The 24,514-nt window shown below is 40.6% G+C and overlaps 2 protein-coding genes across 2 annotated transcripts; one reads left to right on the top strand and one right to left on the bottom strand.

The window, feature by feature from the left end:
* The first annotated feature begins 632 nt into the window (after positions 1–632).
* Positions 633–10,256, top strand: LOC139660497 (high-affinity choline transporter 1-like). Its single transcript, XM_071538657.1, has 8 exons — positions 633–816; positions 1,257–1,373; positions 1,627–1,782; positions 3,377–3,525; positions 7,664–7,807; positions 8,439–8,592; positions 9,295–9,512; positions 9,693–10,256. Exons 1-8 carry the CDS (start codon positions 633–635, stop codon positions 10,254–10,256), a joined length of 1,686 nt encoding a protein of 561 aa, XP_071394758.1.
* A 3,301-nt stretch (positions 10,257–13,557) lies between these two features.
* On the bottom strand, positions 13,558–24,062 carry ankrd1a (ankyrin repeat domain 1a (cardiac muscle)). Its single transcript, XM_071538654.1, has 9 exons — positions 23,954–24,062; positions 22,085–22,267; positions 20,040–20,165; positions 18,191–18,298; positions 17,521–17,619; positions 16,864–16,962; positions 15,643–15,741; positions 14,291–14,389; positions 13,558–13,650 (listed from the first exon to the last, which is right to left on the bottom strand). The coding sequence occupies exons 1-9, from the start codon at positions 23,978–23,980 to the stop codon at positions 13,558–13,560; spliced, it is 933 nt and encodes a 310-aa protein (XP_071394755.1). The 5' UTR covers positions 23,981–24,062.
* Positions 24,063–24,514: the final 452 nt, after the last annotated feature.

Here is a 24,514-nt window from a genome sequence, read left to right as displayed (position 1 = left end):
ATTCACCCTGTTCTTGCTTTCTACCATCTTCACTGGCTCTTCTTCCTCTGCTGTCTTTCACTGTGCTGCTGCTGCCTGGGATGGTTACACTTACAGATGGTTAATGGAAAGTTACAGAGGGGTGGATGCTATATGCTGTTTTCCAAACTTGTCCTTGGCTGCTAGACACTACAGTACCCAGATTGACAATGCGATTTAGATACAGCTGGCCTTTAACCAGTGTCACTGTTGGAGCAGGAGAAGAGAAATTAAAGCTGAGAGCTAACTGAAATCCATGTGAGCTGTTTGAAACTCCAGGATTCACCTTAACATCTGAGGACTGCTAACATCGGACAACTGACAAGATTTCACCATTCACAACAAACCTGGAGACTTCTACGGACCAAAACTTTGAAGAATTTGCTTGTTTGCCTCTGAAGTAGCTTGAGGCATTTTTCAACCCGAACAGGTTAAGCATCTTCCACTTCATCACTCATTTAGGCTGAGGATAGTAAGTGAAAGGACAGAGAATCTGTGTATTGTGCCAGTCAGCCACACAGTCAGTCAGTCAATCAGTCAGTCGGTTCATTTAGAGCAAATCATTCAGCCAGCTGAATTGTTTTTTACTCTGCAAAACAAAAGTCGGGTCCACCATGGCTCTCAACGTCCCAGGAGTGATAGCGATGGTGTTTTTCTACCTGCTGGTTCTTGGTACCGGCGTCTGGGCTTCCATTAAAACAAAAAAGGAAGAGAAGAAGAGTGAATCCAACAGATTGGAGGTAACTCTGCTGGCAAATCGAGGCATCAGCTTGGTGGTGGGAATCTTCACCATGACAGGTGAGTTCATAGAAATCTATTTTTTTGGATGCTACTGGTGTTGTGTGAAAACACAATTTCCATTTGGATGTTTTTTATCACTTTTTTTTCTTTTTAAAAAAAAAATAGGACTATGTACCTCCATGGGTAGAGCATGGCACTAACAATATTACGGGTACAGGTTTGAATCATACAAAAAAATCATGCTACTGTAAAGTGCATTGAATAAAAATATGTATTATGTAAATTTCATGATCCATGATTTATTAAATGTCTTTAAAAATCAATGGGCTTCAATAAAGGCTCTTTTTAAACCTCTGTCAAGAAGACCTTTTGGATGTGCAAAAGTTTCACTTTACACTGGCAATGAGCAGCATGTTTTTTTAAATCGAGGAATCTCAATAAATATACTTTGTGTACGTGTGTGTGTGTGTGTGTGTGTGTGTGTGTTTATCCCTCAGCTACGTGGATTGGAGGAGGTTTCATTATTGGAACAGCTGAGATGATTTACAACCCCTCTTCAGGCCTAATCTGGGCTATCAACTACCCTGCAGGAAGTGTAATGGGTTTTATTCTCTGTAAGTCTGTCAACATCACAGCAATTATAATACAGGTCTGTCACAGAGTGTTTGGGGATTGGTTACCAGTGGATATGATTGACTCACTCAACAAAAGGAGAGATTGTAACATCATCACTGATTCCTTCCTAATCTTTCCTAATGACAGGAAAAAAAAAAAAGTAGGGTTCAACAACAATAAATGTGGTGACAAGAATAACTGTAGGTGGTCTATCTTAACAGAATGCAAATCTGTATTTGTTTTATTATTAAGGTGGTCTTTTCTTTGCCGGGCCGATGAGAGACAGAAAATATGTGACCATGATGGATCCTTTCCAGATCAAGTACGGAAAAGTCCCAACGGCTGTTCTGTCGACGACTTCACTTCTAACTGACATTATTTGGGTGGCTACAACACTTATTAGTTTAGGTATGTAAGCAGTGAACACAACATGCCAACAAACACACACACACACACACACACACACAAAGAAGCAAGGGTCATGTAACACAAGGTTCTTAATTTTTCCCAAATGCATCGGGAGCCAAATTCAGGTCAGGCAGTCAGTCATATGCCTGTTGTTTCGTGAGATGGCCTCTAGAGGGCGTCTTTGACTAATAGTTGGCCTCTCGCCTATGGGCTAAATGCCACATTCAGTCCCACACACTGATAAATGCCACAGAGCCCCAGTCTCCGCCGATTTACAGACATCCACGTCTTCTGCTGTCCTGCAAATGGTAGGTAACGTTATTGTGGTATTGAAGTGACGTTAGTGGAATATGTAGCGGAGTAGGTAATTTAACCGATAACAGCGTCGCGCTAGCTGACCATTGCTCCCACACACTGAGCTACACACTCCGCCATTAATTTACAGACATCCACGTCTTCTGCTGTCTGACAAACTTTAACGGCAGGTAACGTTACCTGTGGTATTTAAGTTACGTTAGCCGCGGCGACACTGATCCGTTGTGTTTGTCCGTCTCTGTTCATTCCAATTCATTTTCAATAAGAGCTGAGACGGACAGAAAGTTCAGCCCAGTTGAACTTTTTCTGGACAGACGGACTCGTCGCCATCTGTTGGCCAATCAGAAGCATTCCTACGTTTGTTTTGGAAAAAATAGTGGCGATCACAGACACAACTGTACAACCAAAACAAAGACTAAACAGAGAGATCCTGGTATAACGTTGGGATGACTTGGTTTTCCATGTAGACAAGGTTTTCCAGGTCAGTTTCTTCTTTATTCTGTATAGTCTTTTTCTTCTTTTTTTCTATGAAGTAGCTCTGTTATGAGCAAAGCTAGGCTACTGTATTCCTGCCTCTCCCACATGTTGACATTCCAAAACAGCCCAATGGACAGAAATCTATCTGTCAATAATTCTGTCAGTAACACCGGGCGGCCCCCTCCCACTCTACTGCAATAGAAACCTAGGGGCATATGCGACAGTCTTTGAAAACGATTATAAACACTGTTTTGCAAAACACGACGCTCACAGTAAAATCATACCGGTGAAAGTATGTTATTTTGAAAACATTTTTAAAAACCTAGCTTTCTGTCAGCAGTTATTTTTGGAGACAGTGGCATTCTTCTGGCTCTCATAGAGTTTACATCGGCTTAGAAAGTAGTGCGTCTTTGAGAAAAAATAGTTCCTATCCAAATAGAACACAACTATTGACAGAAAGCTTGGTTTTTTACAATTTTTTCAAGATAACATACTGATCAAGATGTCGCTGGAATTTTGCATTTACTTGCAGAATGTGACCAATGCATAACCTTGAAGGAATTAGATAGGTATATGTGAAAATAAACATGTGTACGTACATAGGTGTGTGTACCAGCTCGTCCCCTTTCAGTCACCTTCTTCTGAACTACCTCACTCTATGGGAGAGCAAGGCTCCTCTCCCACAGACTTGATAAAATCCTACAGATTGTGTCACACTCCTAACCGTGATTCTAGTAACACTGATGCATGTGTGTGTCTGTCTGTCTGTCTCTCTGTCTGTCTCTCTGTCTGTCTGTTATAGGTGCAACCATGAGTGTGATTCTGGATGTGTCCTACACTGTAAGCATCTGGATCTCTGCTGCAGTGGCCATTACCTACACACTGCTGGGAGGTCTCTACTCTGTGGCCTACACAGACATCATACAGCTCATCCTCATGTTTATCAGCTTGGTGAGTTTGCTTAAATCCTGGTGTCCGGTTTCATAGTGTTGTAGTAAGGATGGCCCAGTGGGTAAGTGAGGTCATCCTGCAACCGCACGGCCCAAGGTTTGATTCCCCATCCGCCACTGAGCAAGATACTTCACCCCTACTTAGTCCAGGAACGCCACAGTTGGTTGAAAAAGTGCAAAAGTCAGAGGTGCTGTAAGTAAAAGTGCAAATCCCTACTAACAGAGTCGTTGGAGCTGGAACTGGAACGTTGCTGCAACGTCACATGTAACGCTGTAGCAACCTACTGAGTGAAATTCCAGAGTGTCGACTATAACTTCACCACCTTCGGAGGTGGCTTGAGACGCAATGTATCCTCAAGTTTGCCAAGTGTAAATGCATCGGTCTTGTCAAGCCGCATACGTCAACCATCAACTCCTCCCAAACTGAAAAACGCCTCTCAACAACGCCCTCAATGAATACTGATGCATGTAAATAATAATAATAATAATAATGATAATAATAATAACTTTATTTATATAGCACATTTAAAAACAGAGTTTACAAAGACAAACTAAAAGCAGAATACTTATAAATTATAAATTTAAAAGGCAATAAAACAATAATAAACAGGGATTGTAGGATGAAGACCAAAATAAACAGTAAAATAGAATAAAAGTAAGATAGAATTAAGACAGAGTTAAAAGACGTAAAAAGACAATAGAAAGATGATAAAAAGCGGATAAAAAGCTGATAAAGAGACAATAAAAAGCCACTAATAGCACCATGAACTGCGTATCATTTGCAACCGCTATTTGCTCCGTCTCAAGGACCGATTCACAAAAGATATTGCGCTAATGATATGCCAGCGCAAACACGCCCATAACGTGTTGCAACTGAGTCCAATTTGCTCCTGTTTTGCGTCTGATTGCAATTATCAGTGTAGCAAAATATAAATGTTGCCTTTGCGCCAAGAACACAGTAGGCAGGACAATGGCAGAGAGAAAGAGAAACATTTTATTAAATATTAATATTTCCGAATTAATATTTATTTAAATATGGTTTGTCGGGACAGCGACAAACCATATTTGGGATTTAATATCCCAGTCCAGAGGGAGCTGGGTTATGGTGTTGAATCTTTAGGCCAAAATAAGGCCCACTGTGCGGAGTAGTGAGATAAGTGAAAATATTTTCAGAGTGAGAAATTGAGTTGTATTGATTGTTTGGTTGTACTGATTTATTTGCTTTTGTTTGTGAAGCAATCTGTGTTAAAGTTCTATAGTAATAAGAATAATAATGTCAAAATATTATTTACAGGCTGTATTTACAGACAATTTTATTTTTTAGGTCACACAAAGGTGGAATTGTTGCAGAAACATTTGCAAGGTCAATTCAATTCAATTCTCAGTTAAAACAACAAGTGATATTAGTGATATAAGTGACACCCCTTATAAATAATAATTATTATTATTATTATAATTATACATCACATTTATATAGCGCTTTTCTCAGTGCTCAAAGACGCTTTACAAACACAGGATAAAACAATTATAATAGAGGTAGTGGTAATAGGGATGTGGTGGTGGAGGAGGTCGGAGAGGTAGGGGGGGGCCAGGCTGTTGATGGCTTTGAAGGTGGTGAGTAATATTTTGAAGTGTATCCTGTATTTGATCGGGAGCCAGTGGAGGTCATGGAGGACAGGGGTGATGTGCTCAGTGCGGCGGGTGGAGGTGAGCATGCGGGCAGCAGAGTTTTGGACATATTGGAGTTTATTGAGGATGTTGTTTGATGAGCAATATAAGATGCTGTTGCAGTAATCGAGCCTGGATGTTATGAATGCATGTATCAGTGTTTCAGCAGCGGAGAAGGATAGGGAGGGTCGGAGACGGGCAATGTTCCTTAGGTGGAAAAAAGCTGTTTTTGTGATCTGGTTTACATGAGGGAGGAATGAGAGGGTGGGGTCGAGGATCATTCCATCCTGGGTGGAGCGGGTGAGGGAGTTTGGGCCGATGATGAGGATTTCAGACTTGTTGCAGTTGAGTTTATGAAAGTTCTTTTGCATCCATGTTTTGACGTCTATGAGGCAGGTGGTGAGGGTGGAATGGGTGGCTACAGAAATGGTCTTAATGGAGAGGTAGAGCTGAGTGTCATCTGCTTAGCAGTGAAACCGGAGGCCATGTTGGCGGAGGATCTGTCCAAGTGGTAGGATGTAGAGGATGAAAAGCAGGGGACCAAGTACTGAGCCCTGGGGGACACCATGAGCGACTGGGGCAGTGGTGGATTTGCAGTTGTTGATGGAGATGAATTGATGTCTGTCGGAGAGATATGATTTGAGCCAGGAGAGGGCAGTGCCGGTTATGCCAAGGGAGAACTGGAGGCGAGTGATGAGGATGGAGTGGTTGATGGTGTCGAAGGCGGTGCTGAGGTCAAGGAGGATGAGGATGGGGAGGGGAACCAGAGTCAGCAGAGAGGAGAATGTCATTGGTGACCTTTTTATAGAGCAGTTTCAGTGCTGTGTCTGGAGCGGAAACCGGATTGAAAAGGTTCATAGAGGTTATTGGAGTCCAGGTGTGATTTTAATTGGGAGGCAACAGCTCGCTCTAAGATTTTTGAGAGGAAGGGGAGGTTGGAGATGGGCCGGTAGTTATTGAGGGTGTCAGGGTTGAGTCCGGGTTTTTTTAGTAAGGGGGTGACCGCAGCGAGTTTGAGGACGGGGGGGACGAGGCCAGTGGACAAAGAGGAGTTTATAACTTTAGTGATCAAAGGAGAGAGTGAGGGGAGACAGGCCTTGAGTAGGGTGGAGGAGATGGGGTCCAGGACGCAGGTTGAGGTTTTCATGCCAGTGACTATGGAGGATAGGTCCGATGCAGTGATTTCAGTGAAGGATGTGAATGGGTGATTGGAAAGTGGAGGGCAGACGGGTTCCGGATCAAAGATGGTGGAGGCGGAGGCGGTGGCCAGTTGGCTGTGTATTGTGTCAATTTTAGTTTGGGAGAGAGATAGAAATGAATCACATTTACTGATGGTGAAGGAGTTGGAGATGGTGTCCATAGGTTTAAGGAGTTTGCTTATGGTAGAAAAAAGTGTCTTTGATTGCTGCCAGATTGTATGAGGGAGGAGTAGTGAGAGGAGCGTGCGCTGTTGAGGGCGTCTTTGTATTGCTGTTGGTGCAGTTTGCAGGCATCTGTGTGGACAGTGAGACCGGTTCTATTGGCGAGCCGTTCAAGGTGGCAGCCCTTTGATTTGAGGTGATGGAGATGGTCAGTGTACCAGGGGGCGGAGTGAGTGAAAGAGACAGACTTGGTTTTTATGGGAGCGAGCTGACTGAGACAGGAGGAGAGAGCGTTGTTGTAGGTGTCGACCAGGTCAGTGGGGGAAACATTCTGGATGAGGGCGGAGTCAGGGATGGTGTCAGCCAATAGGGAGGAGAGAGAGGAGGGGTGGATGGATTTGAGATTCCGGAAAGTTATGGAGCGCTTCTGTTTGACGAGGGGGGTGGGGATGAGAATGTCCGTGGTGATGGCCAGATGGTCGGAGATGGTGAGGTCGGAGCTGGTCAGGTTGCTGATGGTGATGCGGGAGGTGCAGACCAGGTCCAGTGTGTGTCCTTTTTTATGGGTGGGAAAAATCAACATGTTGGGTGATGTTGAACAAGTTTAGAATGTCCAGGAGTTCTGTAGTGGTTTTGGAGTCAGTTGAGTCGACGTGTATGTTGAAGTCACCAAGTAGCAGAACAGATGGTGAGATATAGTTGTGTGAGGAATTCAGACAGGTCGGAGGGGAATGCAGGGTTTGGTTTGGGGGGGCGGTAAATGACTGCAATAACCAGGGGTTTAGGACCAGACAGTTTAAAAGCAAGGTGCTCAAATGAGGAGGGGGCTGGAATGGTTATTGCACTTGTTTTGATGTGTGGTTGAGTGAAAAATATTCCTGGGGTTTTTGCCATGTTTCGGTGAGGCAGAGAAAGTCGAGATTATTGTCCGTTATGAATTCACTGAGTATGAGGCCCTTGCTATGCAGCGGTCCCAGCCAACAAGGGCTAACTGCACTGGGACAGCTGAGAGGCTGTCCGGGATATACCTCACAGTAGCAGTGGCAGCGCTGGGCAGAGACGGGAGTATCCAGTTTTGTGGCGAGTCAGATGCTTCTTGTCTCTTTGCAGTGGCTGTGTGTCCCATTTACTTTGATGAATCCTGTCTCCTTGGACATCACCCAGACGGCCCTAAACAACACCCTCCAGGCCCCCTGGATCGGTACACTGGAGGCAGAGAGAGCCTGGATGTGGGCTGACAATCTCCTCATTTTGGTAAGATGAAATATCAAGGAAATATCAAAGTTCCAGTTAGGACTATATACAGTCCTTCATAAATAACTGATCCTTGATTGTGGTTCAACACTAATGTTGAGCCTCATTCAAGTTCAGATTTATGTGCACTTTGAAGTTGGTTAGGTACAGGATGGGAAATTTCCCATCCTGTACCTAACCAACCAGAGTGAACAGAGATGTAGATCTATCTGCAGAAGGACTAAACCCTTCAACATCCAACCAATCAATGCATAGGAATTTGACTAATGCATAGATGTCTGAGGAACAATACATACACAGAATCTGCTGGTGAACTACCTCGAATTTTTTGTAGTGCTGGGGAGAAAATAAACCAAACATCAATAAAGTGACCCTTTTTTTGTATTTTTAGATAGGCAGGAAGAAGTTGAGACCAAGACAACCCTGAGTCAAAATAGCTAAGACCAGTCGTAGATGTTTTTTATAGAATTTTCATGAAAATATCTAGTACAAGTTCAAGTTTGTTTATTTCTGTAGCCCTTTATCACATGCATGTCTCAAAGGACTTTACAGAGAATGAGTCTAACTAGTCTGTCTTTGACTTCGTCACCTCACTTGACTTGAACTGACTTGACATTTCTTTGATTTGAAGAGTTTGGGTAATCTTGGCTATTCGGCGTTCCACCAGAGGACGTTGTCCGCTTCTTCGTCAGCCACCGCCAAGATCAGCTGCTTCGTTGCTGCCCCTCTTGTCGTTGTATTCTTAATTCCTTCTATTCTGATTGGGGCAACGGCTGCATCCACAGGTATAAATGATTTATACACAATAGGATGTTAAAGCTTTGAACAAGTTAACATGGAAATATATACTCTGCCCATCAAAAGTTTGGGGACACCTAGCTTTTGAAAATGTTTAATAAATCAGCATGTTTTCTTTGTCAGTTTGCAGTAACTTAACCTCATTAAAAACTAAAAAATCATACATGCAAATATTTGTGAGAGAAAGTCAAATAGTACTTAAGTGTCCCAAAACGTTTGACGGGCAGTGTATATCTGCTGTGTTGAATATTAAAAAGGTGGCGTGGTTTGGATCTAAACACTTAGATGTGTTCATTCAGTCAGTGTGTACAGAAACTTTTGAGAATCCTCTGAACTCTGAATGTGTTTTGGGAAGTCAGTAGAACCAAACTCCTTGCTTTTAATTTTATTTTCATGTTTGTTTTTTTCAAATCATTTTTTTTAGCAACAGAATACTTTGTGAGACATATAAATGGCTGATGTTTAGATTTTAAACACATTTAATTTCCATGAGATGTAAGTGGTAAGATGTAAGTAGTATGTTTTTTCCCCCCATTTTTGTGTAAAAATGACATATCAAATAATAGACGCCACACACTCTCCTGAGTAATATATTCCTGTCCCTTTACTTCAAATGTCTCTGCCCTGAAGCAGGTGTAGCATCCCTTTTTGCCAGTTCACATCTCAAAATCTATCTGTCCATGCCTCAGACTGGAACCTGACTTCCTATGGTTCTCCATCTCCATTTGAACGTGGGGAGGCGGCTCTAGTCCTGCCCATCGTCCTGCAGCACCTCACCCCATCCTACATCTCCATCATCGGTATCGGAGCCATTGCCGCTGCTGTGATGTCATCGACTGACTCCGCCCTGCTGTCTGCAGCCTCCATCTTCACCTCCAACATCTACAAGAACATCCTGAGGACCCAGGTGAGAAAAATCATACTATATCACATGTCATATGCCATACTACATCATATACATGTCATAAACCATACTACATCAAACACACTCAGGCTCAGATTCACACCTATGGGAAATTTAGAGTCTCCAGTTCACCTGACCTGCATGTCTTTGGTCTTTTCTTCCTTACATTTCTTCTCCCTTCAGGCCTCAGATAGAGAGCTCCAGTGGGTGATCCGTGTCACTGTGGTAGTTGTGGGTCTGGCCGGTACATCGCTCACCAACCTCAAAAACAGCGTCATAGTGTTTTGGCTTCTCGGCATAGCGCTAACCTACATCTTAACCTTCCCTCAACTGGTTTGTGTCCTCTTCTTCAACATCTCTAACGGTTACGGGTCTATTATGGGCTTTCTGGTGGGGCTGTTGTTAAGACTTTTGTCTGGAGAGCCGCTGCTAGGGCTACCACCTGTCCTCCACTTCCCAGGATGCACTCTTGAGGACGGTGTTTACGTCCAACGCGCTCCAGTCAATACCATCTGCATGCTGTCTGCCTTAGCGGCCATCTTGTTGTTCTCCTACCTGGCTTCTCTGCTCTTCAACAAAGGCCTGGTTCCTGAGAAGTGGGATGTGTTGAAGGTGAAAGCCCAGCAGTTGCCAAAACGACAGGTCTCACCAACAGGTGGCGCCAAAGGAGACAACGATGAGAATGATGATGAGAAAAATGATGCTCACCTAGATGCCTCAGCACCGATGATGAGCACTAGTTGTTAAAAACAAAAGGCTCATACCTACATGTTAGTGAACCTGCAGAAACAGTTTTTGACCCAGGGCCATGACAAAATCTTAGATTTGTGTCTTTTTTTTTCTCTGTGCATTGTTGTCTATAACCTAAATGACCAGAAAACTAAAAATATATCACTGAACAAAATACAAATCATGAAAGCATTTTTTTTTTTATTCCCATGTTTTTATTCCCTCATTGTTTTATAGACATTGTTTTAAGTGGCCTGCCTGGTAAAATAAAGGTTAAATAAAAATAAATAAATACATATTCCATTGGCTCAAGCTGTGTGCTTACATGTCTGTTAAACAATGTCTGACTGGTAACCTAACAGAGAGAAAGTTGCTGTAGTATATGAAAGAAAACCAATGTTAGACTATTGTTATGCGCTAAAAGTTAAGACAGTGTACTGTGATTAGTTGAAGCTAAATTGGTAGGCCCTGATTGGTTGTGTGCCAAGTTCAATGCCAGGTGAATTGCAATGCTTATTTCTCCAATTTTGGAGAAAAAAAATCTAAACTGATAAATTAATGTAATATCTCTATAAAACAGAGGAAGCAATCTGGAAAAAGTGTTTTGTCAACCAAATACTTAATGTGGGAATAAGAAACTGCCAAAATAGGTCTAGTTGTATAATAAAATGCATGATGTCGTAACACTTGCAAATATCTAACATAAACGGACAAATGTGTATTCCTCAAGTTGAAAAGCAAAGTGTGAGTGTATGCGATATAATTCGCAAACCTTTGATGCATTTTGGATCTATAAACAGCTGTTTGCAAATATGCAGAATCCATTTGGCAAAGGAATACATTTGACGTTATGAACTATAATCAGTATTTCCTTTTGTGAATCATTGAAAACATCTGTAGCCATAAGAAGCATAAATGTGTTTTCCAATCCATTTGGTTGAATTGCAAAATGTGTGTGTGTGCACCATGTGCTGTAAGGTTGTGACCGCTTTTGCAAACTTACATTTTGTAGTTGTTAACAAATATTTGCAAATTTTGCCATTGATTTTGTTTTCTGAGTTTGGTAAGATTGCTTTTTAAATTGTAACACTGCTGATTTACTATCACTGCTAGAATTCTAGGCAGAAATATATCTGGTACATTGCAAAATCAAAACAGCTGAAGTAATTTCCTGTTCGATCTAGTTCTGGTTGGATGGTTCTAACATGAAAACAAGACAAATTTAATTTCAAAACAGGTTTTATTGAATCAAACCACGAATAACAGGCAAAATGTACATATCAATTTTTCAATAAAAAAGAATACAGTTCATATTTATGAATCATATTTCAAGCTTTGTTTTTTAACCACTTAAACATAAAGCTCTTTTCAAAACGTCCTCTGAACCAACAGTGACTTTTCAGTACCTTTCTTCTCTCACTCCTTTGTGTATTTCTAAAGAAGATAACTCAAACTCAGGAGAAAACAGGGGCCACATTCCAGAAACATCCTCACTGTAAAAATCTTATCTCGCTACAGGAGCCTGGCTGAGGTTTTAGGGTCATAACATGGTGCAGGCGTGGTGGGAAAATGTGGGTCGGGGAAGAGAATGAGCAGCTCTCTTCCCTCCTTCGAACAAGTTGCTCAGCGTTCAGTCAAGAGCACCTTAGTCGAGTCCAAGTCAATTCCGGGTCCAAAGGGGGTCGAGACCAAGTCAAGACTGAGACCAGAGCAAATCAAGTCCTATTCAGAACCAAAATAGGTAACAACAGCGTACATTTCTTTCCAAATGTAAAAATAATGCTCAAGTTTCTTTAGGATCAACAGAGATGTAGATCTATCTGCAGGAGCAACATCCAACTAATCAATGCATAGGAATTGACTAATCAATGCATAAAGGCCTGAGGAACATTACACACATTCTGCCGGTGAAATACCTTCAATTTTTGTAGTGCTGGGGAGAAAATAAACCAAACATCAATAAAGTCACCTTTTTTGTATTTTTAGATAGGCAGGAAAAAGTGAGTCAAAATTGCTAAGACAAGGCTGAATGTGAAGCAGGATTTTTTTTTTTTAAACTTTTTTGGGCAGGAGGAGTTTTACTCTGTAACGTGGCCCCACATCCCATACGCATAAATTAAGTGCTCTTCTGAATGTTAAAGTATAAAAACACACATTATCTACCAACACAAGGAGGCACAGCACCTCCCTCACTACCATTTCACCTTGTAAAACCCTTCGGTATCATGATCATACCTAGGAGGAGTAATGATCTGAAATGGACTCAATCGTTTTACTCTGGAATTGATCGACATACCGTGGATCCAATGGGAACCAGGTCATGCACTTCTGGAAAACTAAAGCAGTTGATCCAAGTTAATTGGATTATGTCAATTAATGATTGGTTATGGTCTGACCATGAAATTCCGGTGAACGCATTCATCAAACCAGCTACAGTATACATCAATACAATCAATAACTCAATCAGTTTATTGTCCTTCCGGGTAACAAATCAATCAATAAACCCAATGAATCGATTGTTGACTGTGGTCATTAATCAATAAATAAGTCATTATCTTGTTGCGATATTGCTGACTTCAGCTCAGCTTTAAAAAATAAATCCTCATTGTCCAGCAATATTTGGCGATCAATGAATCTATCAGTGCTAATCATGTTATTAATGACATTCTGATTAGATTTCACATTGTTGCTCAAAAAGCTGTAAGATTCTTCACATCCCTGCTGCTTTTCTGGAAGGTTTTCTTCCACCTGACATTACACAAGATGTTCTATGTATATTTCACGTATTTAAAAGACAAAAAAACCCCGATGTAGCCCAGAGGTTAGAGAAGCGGACTGGAAGGTTGCCGGTTCAAATCCCTGGACCAGCTGGGAAAACCTGGACGGGGGTAAGTGAATGACTAACGCCCTCTCTGTCTCTCTGAAACCACTGTCAAGGTAAACAGCAATTTCCAAATGGGATCAATAAAGCATCTGTATATGTGAACACATGAATGTGAAGTAGGGCTTTGCTGAAAAGCAGCATGCATGCTCGGCAAAATTCCCTGGATAAATAAACGTTTAAAAGACTTGTGTGCTTCACTAACCTCAGTATGGGAATGCCACATACTGCCAGGCGGCCCAGACGGACTGGAAAATACAAGACTTTCCCATTCGTGTCACTTGTTTTGGTTCACGTCTACCTTTGCACCGTGCACCTCACTAAGCTGTTAGCTGTGCTCACACCATCTCTACAAAGGGATTTTTTTCCCTCGGTAAGCCAGCAGATCCTCCGCCTGACTCTATGTTGAAATCCGCTTTTACTGAATTCTACTGTGTTCTACTGGTCAGACTTCTCCTCACTGATGTTATAGAGAAGGCTCTTGGCTCCGCTCTGCCAGGAATAAAGGGTCTCCAGTGGAGTTTTTCCATCCTACACAGGAGAAAAAACAGACACAAGCATATGATTAAATCTGCAAAACTGGGCACATTTTCCCTTGAATTTGCCCATTCAGATTTGCCCATGTACACAAAGTAGTTACACACTTTTTTATTTTTATTTTTGGCTCTTACTCTTTACCTAGCACTTCTCCATTATTGGTGTTGCTTGAATATTTATTTACTGAATATATTGAATATATATTTTCTCATGACAACTTTGCTCTTCTGGCCAATAAGCAAATATTTCCAAGGTATTACATAGTAATTATTCAGTAATGATTGCACAACTTATAATGTAATACTGTTATCATGCTAACAATTATCAATAGAAATTACCGGCATTTAACTGAGAAATGACACATTATAAGTACAAATATTTACTCGCTATTACCAGAAATTAACAGTTACTTTCTGATAATTTCTATATAATTATACAGTAATTACCATGTAATTTGTAATACCGTAATGTAAAGTGCTACCAAATTTAAATTTTAAAAATTTTATTGATTTTTTTAATTTTAATTTTTTTAATTTTATTTATTAATTTCCCCATCATGCCCCTTGTTAAGTTTGGTCAAATCACTCACTAATATATTGACGGATAGTGGTGCTTTCCGAGGTGCTGTACTTACACAGTTCTTGGTGTGGAGACCGGCTCCATACATCATCAACAGCTTGATCATCTTGAATCGGTTTATTCTCACAGCATCGTGCATGGGCGTGTCTCCATCCTCGAGTAAGAAAATAAAAATGCATTCAACTCAGTGAAAAACAATAGACGACACTACAGAAGGGTTTCGTAAATTATAGGTCGGGCCCCAGATGGCTCATAGGCCTGGTTTTGCTAGGAAGTGTAAGGACTGGTACGCAGTCAATGCAAGGCACACATACACAGTTTGCAAACTCTCTGCTTTCAGAGTACAGGACAACCTAATGTTACACAAATACATGAAATACACGCGACTTGTTAACACCAAATTATGTGTTGGTGGCATGCAAGTGTTAAAATTCTGTTTTCCCAGCACAAAATGGTCAAATTTGAATTTTTAGCGAACATTTTTTATTATTTAACCATGACCAAAGCCTTTCCCTAACCTTAACCAAGTTGTTTTACTTGCCTAAATGTAATCGTTAGCCAACATTTAGCTGAAAAAGCTGTGTCAAATTTGTGCTGTTGACTTTTTATGAGATCATGTTGGTACAGAAATGTCAACCGTCTTCCTTGAGCCTGTTAAAAATGAGGATTACAGAGGAGTGTCTACTTTTATACATTCTCAACCTCCGCTAAAAGAAAATATTGAAAAGAAAGTGCAACATGCGTCCTTTAAATAGACTGAGAATGCAAGATGGGTAATATTCTCTCATTTCACCTGTGTAGAGCTTTTTTTGGAGAAGAACAAGAACCAGTGCAACCCGGTACCTGTCACACTGAGGCACTTCTTTATTTGTAGTTGTTCATTTAGCGCCTCTAGCTGAAACGCATGACACTGCAGCATGCGTTAGCATCACGCTCCAAAATTTGGACTACATATTTTGCAAGAATGCGAGAAATTCCTCTTGTGTTGCCCTTTGCGTTGATGCTTGCATCGACCAGGTAACAGGCTTAAAAGGATATTCACTGAATATGTGAATCCACTAAATTTGGATGAACTGAAAAAGTTTTTCACTGTGGTATGTAATCAAAAGCATTGGTAGCTAAACTGAGCTAAATTTGAAGTTTTTTTTTTTGTTTTTTTTTTACAGTTTGTTCTTTGTGATTTGACCTGGTGTTCAATGAATGTGAGAATCAAATTTTAACAATTCGTCTGAACAGTTCTGCTAATGTCGACCAGTGATCAACTCCACTGCAGCAGCTGCAGGTGAAGTCCCTTGCTCCTCGGTGTTCAGTGAGCTTTATATCATGCTGCAGATGATTTAGCAATTTAAAAAGACTAACTTGAGCTCCTTTAGTGCGTTTTTTTTAACTGTATGAGTGATTCCTTACTCTGTCTTTGGCGTTGACGTCTGCTCCACAGTGGATGAGATGCTCTGCACAGTCACAGTGTCCCGTCCGCACCGCCACATGGAGAGGAGTGCTGCGCAGCTGAGAGGAGAGGAGTGAGGTGAGGAGGGGAGGGGAGAGGAGGAGAGGAGAGGGGAGGAGAGGAGGAGAGGAGAGGAGAGGGGGAAAAGGCACAACAGGGAACAGCTAGGTGAATATCTTCCCATATCCTGGCAGTTGTGACAGTTATTGTTGGTGAACGCAGGAAAAACCTTCCAAAAATGTCAATAATGAGTAGATTTGCCCAGGGCCATCTGTGGCAACATGCCACCTTATAGGCAAACTTAAAGGATAAGGCTGGTGTTTTTTAATGCATTTCTTACCGTCAACAAATCCTATAAAAATAAGAAAATCAGCAATGGATTTGTTTTGCTAACAAGTCTCGTCCATGTAGTTGATGCCCAATGCAGCCATGTCCCAGCAGCCATAGAACTCCACTGTATTAAAAAAAACGATTAAAAACCCGTCACAGAGCCATGCTGCTGCTCTGCAGCATATTTCATCATCACGATGCACCGGGCCGGACGACTTTTTTCTCAAACAACTTAATAAGCCGGCTGTAAACACTTTGCGATCTCAGGAAAGTAGTTCCGTAGCACTGAAAATAGTCCCTGTCGTAATGAAGAATTTGTTCCCATTTGAATTTGATTTGGTAATAACTACAACAGCCTGACTTTTCATGGTAACAGTTAGCGATTTTTAAAATTGAAACTATGTCTTTGTGAGCTGTATTTAAAGGTTTTTAGCTTACAGTTGGAGCCAATGACTTCTGGTTTGAAGGCTAAAAAGGGTAGGTGGGAAGTCGGAAAGTAACAGGAGTAGAGCAAACACATTGTTGATTTTGTTATTTTCATAGGATTTGTTGACAATAAGAAATGTATTTAAAAACAGCAGCCCTATCCTTTAAAAAACACCGGCCCTTACCCGTGATAAGTATGCCCAGTAACCTGGATTGTGTTGTATCTTTTGACAACAATGAGAAAGATTTAACATTCCATGCACACTTGGTTCTTGCTCTCTGTTATTCGCGATGCTCACAGCTGAGTTTTGTGTTTGAGCAGCATGAATAATAATTGTTGTTAATAATAATTTCACAAACTCATGAGAAATAAGCCCTCTTTGCTTTCTGCTGATGCATGGGTTTTATCTGATATCTGGACTTACCTTGTCTCTGGAAGTGAACTGGGCTCCCTGGTTGAGAAGAAGCTCCAGAGCTGACAGGCTGCCTCCTCTGCAGGCCCAGTGCACCGCTGTGGCCTCCAGCTGCAACCCACACACACTGCTATTAGGATGACGGCGTGCGTATATCCACTTGCATGTATGTGTGTGTGTGTGTAAGAGAAAGTGTTGGAGCCAATATGGGTGCTTTTTTAATTTTTTTTAGTTTGCCAGGCCACAAGGGGGCAGTAACATGTTGGTGATGGGTCAGGTCAAGCGATAAATATACACAGGTGTGTAGCCTCAGTGTGTTTGGACTGCAGGAGATGTAATGGTTCTTCCCGCAAAATGATATAATATAGACTAACACAATTAAGTGACACAAAACAGTAGGATTGTAAATATTGCACAAGTACTAACACAGCTAAGGAAATTACATTCTGCAATCTACAACGGCAGCAAGACAGAAGAAGCAAGCGACAAAAGATTAACTAAAGGTATGCGCATGTATCAAGAACACATTTTAGCATTTCATTCACCACCGTGGCTATCGGTATTAGGCCAATTAGTCATTACAGAGAGAGATAAAGAAAGAAAGAAAGCAAGAAAGAAAGAAAGAAACAACAAAAGAAAGGAAGAAAGAAAGAAAGGAGTGTGTCTCACCTTGTCCTTGCTGTGGATGGCGGCTCCAGCCTCCAGCAGCCTCTTGATGATCTCCAGGTTTCCCTTGAAAGAAGCTTTGTGCAGCGCTGTTCTCTGGAACTGGCAAGGATGTAGGAATGGTGATGACATAGATTACTATTACTTTTACCTTTTAATGGAGAGTTGGGTAATTTAAAAGGACATTAAATAATAAGTAATAATAAAAATGACATGAACAGCTTCATGGGTACAATCTAGCATTATAATTGTATTTGTAATACTATTATAATTATGTTTAATACAATTATAATAATAAGTAATACAAAATAAAAAGATTTAAAAAACAAACAAACAAAAAAAATCTTTAAAAATGTATTTTGAAAAAACAAAAATCATAAAACAGTACAACATAAAGATTCAAGATGAACAGATAGGAATAGAGGGTAAAAAAGATCACATAAAAGCAAGTGTAAAACAATAACGTATAAGAAGTGATTGATTTCAAAGATGGTACTGATTTTGCAAGTCTAAGCTCCTTGGGCAGGTTGCTATGAAATAGATGTGGAACATAAATAGATGTAGATGTTTGGATTTGGTCTGCAGACAGTCTAAAAATATATAGCTTGAGAGGAATCTACGAGTTGTTATTTCCTGGTTTTTCCATTTTGCCGTGTGTCTGTCCATGACTCACATGGTCGACCGCATCGGGGTTTCCTCCGTCCGCCAGGTATTTCTCCACCAGGGGCAGTTTGTTCTCCATGGCCGCTGTCAGAAACATCTCCTCATCCACCGTCTCGGGCTGGGAGGCAGAGACACACAGATAGATCGTTACATCGATGGATAGGGGGTCATAAAAGGAACAGTTCACCCAAAAATGAGCATTGTGTCATTATCTACTCAGCCCCAAGTCAGTCAGAATTGCATTGAAGTTCGTATGACCACCAAACACACAGCAAGTTAGCTAATGCAGTTTCATCTTAGTGTTCCACCCAAACAATGGAAATGAATGGGTTCAGGTTAGTTTGAGCTTCAAAAGGGTGTTAAATTACCTTCAGATTTTTCTAAATAACTCGTGCAGCATAATTCAAGTGTTTTGTATCCAAATGATTGCACTGCAAGACCAAAAAGTCTATACTCACCCCATTATCTCTAATATTTACATCTCTGACAGTTCCTCACACCGCCCCCAACCTCCTGTATTGAAGATACTGTACTGGAGCGTGCCTCGTACCTCCAGTAGAGGAGGTTAATGCGACAAATGTAGGCTTTTTAGACTCACAGTACAATCGTTTAGCTACAAAACAGCTGGAGCCCAAGCTGTTTAGAGAAATTTAACGATCATTTTATGTCATGTTTGGAGCCCGAAAGAACCAGACCCTGTTCACTTCAATTGCTTGGTGAAACGCTGAGATAGAATTACCGTTAAATTGTGGTTACATTACCGTCAGATTTTTCTAAACAACTCATGCCACATAATCAAAGTGTTTTGTATCCAAACGATTGCACTGCAAGTTCAAAAAGTCTATATTCACCCCCTTAGCTCTTATATTTACGTCACTGACAGTTCCTTGCACCGCCCCTAATTTCCTGTACTGTCTGTACTGGAGCGTGCCTTGAGGTTAATGGGGCTTTTTAGACTCACAATGCAATCGTTTAGCTACAAAACAGCTGGATTGTGAGTTGTTTGGTGGAAGGCTGAGATAACCTTAGCTAACTTGCTGTGTGTTTGGTGGTCATTCGAACTTCAATGTTTTGACTGAATGACAGAATTTTGACAGTCCAGTCTTCAACAGTGTGTCACTTGTCTATCTGCTGCATCTCTACAGACTGTGTGACCCTAATCCTGACCTTAACCTCAAACCAGACATTGGATATCTATTGACTACTTTTCACACTATTGTATCACCTGAAACTCAGTTGTCTTTTTAATGACACATTATAGACACTTGATAGTAAGTTGAGTATCAGCATTGGTCTATCCAAATAAAGTCTGACTGAATTTTTATTTTGGGGTGAACTGTTCCTTTAAGCATCTCTGGTAAGTTTCTTTTCTGTCTGCCTGATAAACAATGCAAGGGACGCAGTGGAAATAAGAGATATGAAGATATTGTGTCCAGGTGATAGTTATGATGCGGTAAGGTTTTCAGTATATTGTGATTTGCATTATCAAATGAATTCAACCCATCAAAAATAAATATAGATATTTTCATATTCTATATATGAAGAAATTTGGCAGGCTGTAAGGAATATATATGTACATTACTGTGTAGAGAGAGAGATAGAGACAGAGTAAATAATGTGTTACTGTTTTCTTGCTGCTGACTCATCTATAGTGAGTCATCTTCTCATCTCAAGAGAAAGGTATAAGAGCAAGAGAGCAAAAAAGTGAGAAAAAGGGGGAGTAGCACTGTACAGAGAGCAAGAAATAAAAAAAACCCAACAGTATAATAATAGTAAAACAACATTTATGTTGCCCTTCTTAAACTTAACTACTTCTTCAGAGTCAGGAAAGTAGAAAACACAGAAGAAGAGCGGCTTACGATGATCTCGGGCTCCGGCTGCTTCCTGTGGACCGGAGCCTTCCTCTCCCTCCTCCTCTTCCTCAGCTGCAGGATGTTGAACAGGTCGTCCACCGTCTCCAGCTTCAGCCGGCCGCTTTTATCCGTCTGACAGGGGGGAGGGGGGAGGGGGGAGTGGGGAGACAATAGACAAGTCAACAACAATAATACTAATACTAATACTAATAATAATGATAATAATAATAATAATAATAATAATAATGATAAATAACTATTTGTATAGCAGCTTCTCAAAAACAACTTTACAAAGGGTTTTATATTGAAACAGTAACAAACAAGTCAATTGAGAAAAAAGACTAAACATGAGATTACATAAAATTAGTCAATAATACATAAAAACAAAATCTAAGATTTCTTCCAGAAAGCAAGTTTCTAAAGGACATTTTATGAAAATGAACCAGTTCAGCCAACCTAAGCTCCTATAATAACATCCAACGGATACATTTTCAGTTAGTTGTAATTGAATGAATAATTGCAGTCATTTTCCAAAGTGCCCTATACCTATACTTGATTTTTTGGGGGAAAAAAAGCATCTGAACTTCATCATTGTCATCAATATCTCTGAAATCTAGAGAATCCAGTGCATAAATGTCTTTGCATTTCTTCCAGCAAAGTCTTAAAAGACCTACTGTTCATTACAAAGTACCATCATTTGTTTTAATTCGGTGCTTTTAATCATTTTCTGACACTAGGTGTCACTGTTTCTCAAATGGTGGACGTCTGAGTTTGGAACAGAACTCTTCAGTTTGTTGGTATCAGTGATTTCACCACCTTTAATCCCTCGGTACAACAAACTGATTAGACTGATCTGGTTTGACTGCACAGTACGTAAGGCCTTATGTGTCAGTATGCTGTGTTATGTGTCTCAGTGAGTACTGTGTATACTTCCTTTTATGTGCCTGTAGATTAAAGGTGATTCTAACTGTGAATGGGGAGGAGGACCATTAAAGGGGCCGTAACTGAAATTCAAAATTGACTCTATTTATATATGATCATAGATGATTCATCTAGACATTGTGACATTTTATTTTGTTAGAGTGGTTTTGTGTTTTCAACGATCCACCCTTTTTTACAGGCAGTTTAAAATTAACTCCAGTAAACGCATCACAACTGGAATGGTCTTGATTGGCTCCCCTTACTGAATAATTGCTAAAATCCTTCCAATCACACAAGTTTGCAGCTTTGTAACTGAACATGAAGAGTGAATCATATGGGCCTTTAATGGACAAGGCAGTTGAACCTTTAAATATAGAAACTGGTTTTGATGTATGTAGACTTTTCTTTTCCTCTCTGATAATCCCTTAATGCAGCAACTGATTTTATTACCATTATGTTGTGGTTTGGAGTCCATCTTAATAAGGTTGCTCACTGACTGACAAACTGACAAACTGAGCTGTGGAAATACTCACAGATGCCTCTAGGTGGCAGCGTGGACCAAGAGACCAAGTTCACTGGGTGGCAATTCAAAGTTGTTTGAATTAAATAAAAGAAATGTCTGTGTTCATTTGACGTAGCGGCATTACCTTCTTTTATATCCTTTGTGCAAATTAACTGAACTAGATTTACTAACTTAAACTCAGACCCTGTGCATTTCTGTTGGTTAGATGATTACTGTAAGAAAGAGGTGGATTCACTTTGATTTCCACATATTGCAAATTGATATTTGTTATACATGAGCAACATCCTGCTTGTGTTTTGTTCCATGTACTGTCTCACTTATGGTGTTTTAGTAATACTACTGCTACTACTACTACAACTACTACTACTGCTGCTGCTGCTACTCCTATATTACTACTACTACTTTTATTACTACTGCTGCTACTACTACTATTATTACTACTACTATTACTACTGCTATTACTACTACTATTACTAGGCCTACTACTATTATTATTACTACTACTACCATTGCTTCTACTATGACTACCATTACTACTACTACAGTTACTGCTATTACTCCTCCTCCTCCTCCTGTTGTACTGGTCTTACTCCTGCTGTGGTCTTACATTGAGTGCAGCCACGCTGACTTCCTCCTGCTCGCCGCCGCTGTCGCTCTCCTCTGGCAGAGCTCCGCCCCCCAGCTCCCTGTGGGACCTGCGGTCATCCTGCTTCTCTTGATTGACAGCCGCCTCGTACACTCCCCCATGGAAGTCGTCCGCCTCCTTGCCCTCGGACCTCTTACCGGTCACCTGCGGGGAAGAAGAGACGAGGTTGGAAATATAGGTATGTACAAGGTATGTAAATCCAAGATGAGAGAGTCTCAGCTTGGATTTATATACACAAAAAACAAAAAATCTGATTTTTAACTCTTTGGCTGGGTTGCACCAACAAGGATTAAGTTAAACTAAGCATAAAGTAAAAAAAAATGTAAAAATCTAAGCATAGTTTAATATAAACATGAATTTAATCTTGGTTTAAGTAGCACTTTAAACTGAGGTTAAATCTAATCAGGTTGCACAGATGTGACTGTCGATTCTACACAGGGAAAAAACACCATAAAATCCCCCTCTCCCCCTGTATATTCATATAAAGACCAGATTTGCGTCACAAAGGGTATAAAAATAAATCAGATTCTCTGTTCCTGTGTCAGTCTTTAGTCAGTTAGTCTAAGAGCAGAATTGGCCATTAAGTCCTTAACTGATTGAGTTATTTTCTGGAAAACTATAAGAACATACAGTTTGTGGTTTCACATGACTTATGATGTATGAGTCTCTGGAAAATACTACACCCCAAGGAGTAATTAATTCACTCATTCAGATTATTCAAATTAGTGATTTAATTAATTAACTGATTCTGATTCAAATAAATTCCAAAGTGACTAAAGATTTCTTTACTTAAGCTCCATCCCCGAGACAAATTGTTTGGTAAAATCAAGTTTTGCTCTTTTTTCAACTGTCAGAAGTTACAAGGAATGGTCAAGAATTGTCTGCAGTACCAATACAGGATAGCTGCAGGATAAATACATGAAGAGGGATTCTACAAAAACAAATATACATTTACATTTTAAGGATTTATCCAGAGCAACAGTAGAATAAGGTTCAATTTCTAGAATACCAACATTACTAGCAACCAGTAGTAAGGGTCAAAGCCTTGAAAATAGATGGAACAAAATATTCCTGTATCCTTGGAATGATCATGTATGTGTAGAGAAGTGCTTGGTGATAAGAAATAAGAGCTTGATTCTCTCACTAAAGTCTTTGGTAAGTGTGAGTACCTTAGCCTTGCATTGGCCCAAAGCTACATCATGTTACTCACAGAGGAATGTAAACAGGCCACTGCTCCAACACATTATCAGTCTAACACAAACTTTGGCTTCATAATGGTCAAACTGGAGAGCAACCACTGTCTTATTTCAGAACGAATGAATCAGTCATCTCATCATATTAACTTTGTTTAATTTTCTTATTTAACCTAGCTTTTGTTTGGCTTCGTTGAGGTTTTGTTAAGGATTTATTTTCTAAGTCAGACTTGGCTGAGACAGCAGCAGCACATTTAGTTACAGGCAGAAAGACAATAAACTTTAAATTTCATTTAATGTAATAGGTTATCTTGGAAAAATTAAGAGAATAAAGTGCCATAAGAGGAGGAGAACGGGGAGAGAAGGCAAAACCAGTCCTAAAAGTTCAAAACCAGTCCTAAAACAGTTGAAAACCAGTCCAAAAAAGGTTCAAAACCAGTCCTAAATCAATTCAAAACCAGTCCTAAAACAGTCCTAAATCAATTCAAAACCAGTCCTAAAACCTCCCTTTCTTGTGATCTTACATCCCCATTATCATCATCATCATCATCATCATCATCATCATCATCATCTTGAATAACACTTTCCATTTACACTTTCCATTCATGCCTTTCCACTTTGCATCAGTAGATCTTACCAGTTCCTCAACGCTGAGCAGTCCCATGCTTCTGTTTGATAGGATGCAGTCTGATAGCAGGAAGCTGGAGGTTTAGTTTTAAGTCCAGTGGCTGAGTCTTCTTCTTCTGTGGTGGTCAGAGTCTGTCTGCCTGCCTGCCTGCCTGTCTTTCTGCCCGCTACCCGGAGCCTCTGTCTCTTATATAGACCTGATGGACCGCTATAGAAAAAAATAGGAGTCATGTCAGTCAAGTCAGATCAGATTACCGGCTGCTGCTCATGTGGCACGGTCAGCGCTACCAGCATCACCCCCATTACCCCCCCCCACCCCCCACGCTGCCCGGTTTGGACTGTTGGGTTCGCTCTATCACAAAGTAGACAGGCGAGGTAAGAGGAGTCACTCCTGCCTATGTCACTCGAATCCCAGAAGTTAGGCTAGAGTCAATGAGAACTTTGTCAGACCGAGAAATGTCTTTAAATTAATAAATGATCAGTTTCTCTGAACTCTGCAGTGTTTCCTTCTTTAGTTGGTCTGTTTGTCCAGGTGAGATCAATGACCTTTGAACTCTGGCATCGAGAGTCT

This window comes from Centroberyx affinis, unplaced genomic scaffold, assembly GCF_046629955.1.
Source record: "Centroberyx affinis isolate AG114_WGS23_722 - 3 ecotype Tasmania unplaced genomic scaffold, CSIRO-AGI_Caff_v1 ptg003324l_1, whole genome shotgun sequence".
NCBI classification, from domain to species: domain Eukaryota; kingdom Metazoa; phylum Chordata; class Actinopteri; order Beryciformes; family Berycidae; genus Centroberyx; species Centroberyx affinis.
Note: the sequence above shows the minus strand (reverse complement) of the source record. Positions and strands in the feature narration are given on the sequence as shown.

Coding starts and splice junctions, on each gene's coding strand:
- LOC139660497 (XM_071538657.1), top strand. CDS start 633: ATGGCTCTCAACGTCCCAGGAGTGATAGCGATGGTGTTTTTCTACCTG. Junction 1,783..3,376: donor TACAACACTTATTAGTTTAG/GTATGTAAGCAG, acceptor TGTCTGTTATAG/GTGCAACCATGAGTGTGATT. Junction 3,526..7,663: donor TCCTCATGTTTATCAGCTTG/GTGAGTTTGCTT, acceptor GTCTCTTTGCAG/TGGCTGTGTGTCCCATTTAC.
- ankrd1a (XM_071538654.1), bottom strand. CDS start 23,980: ATGGGACTGCTCAGCGTTGAGGAACTG. Junction 18,299..20,039: donor AGCCGGAGCCCGAGATCATC/GTAAGCCGCTCT, acceptor TCTGCCTCCCAG/CCCGAGACGGTGGATGAGGA. Junction 15,742..16,863: donor AGTTCACTTCCAGAGACAAG/GTAAGTCCAGAT, acceptor CTCTCCTCTCAG/CTGCGCAGCACTCCTCTCCA.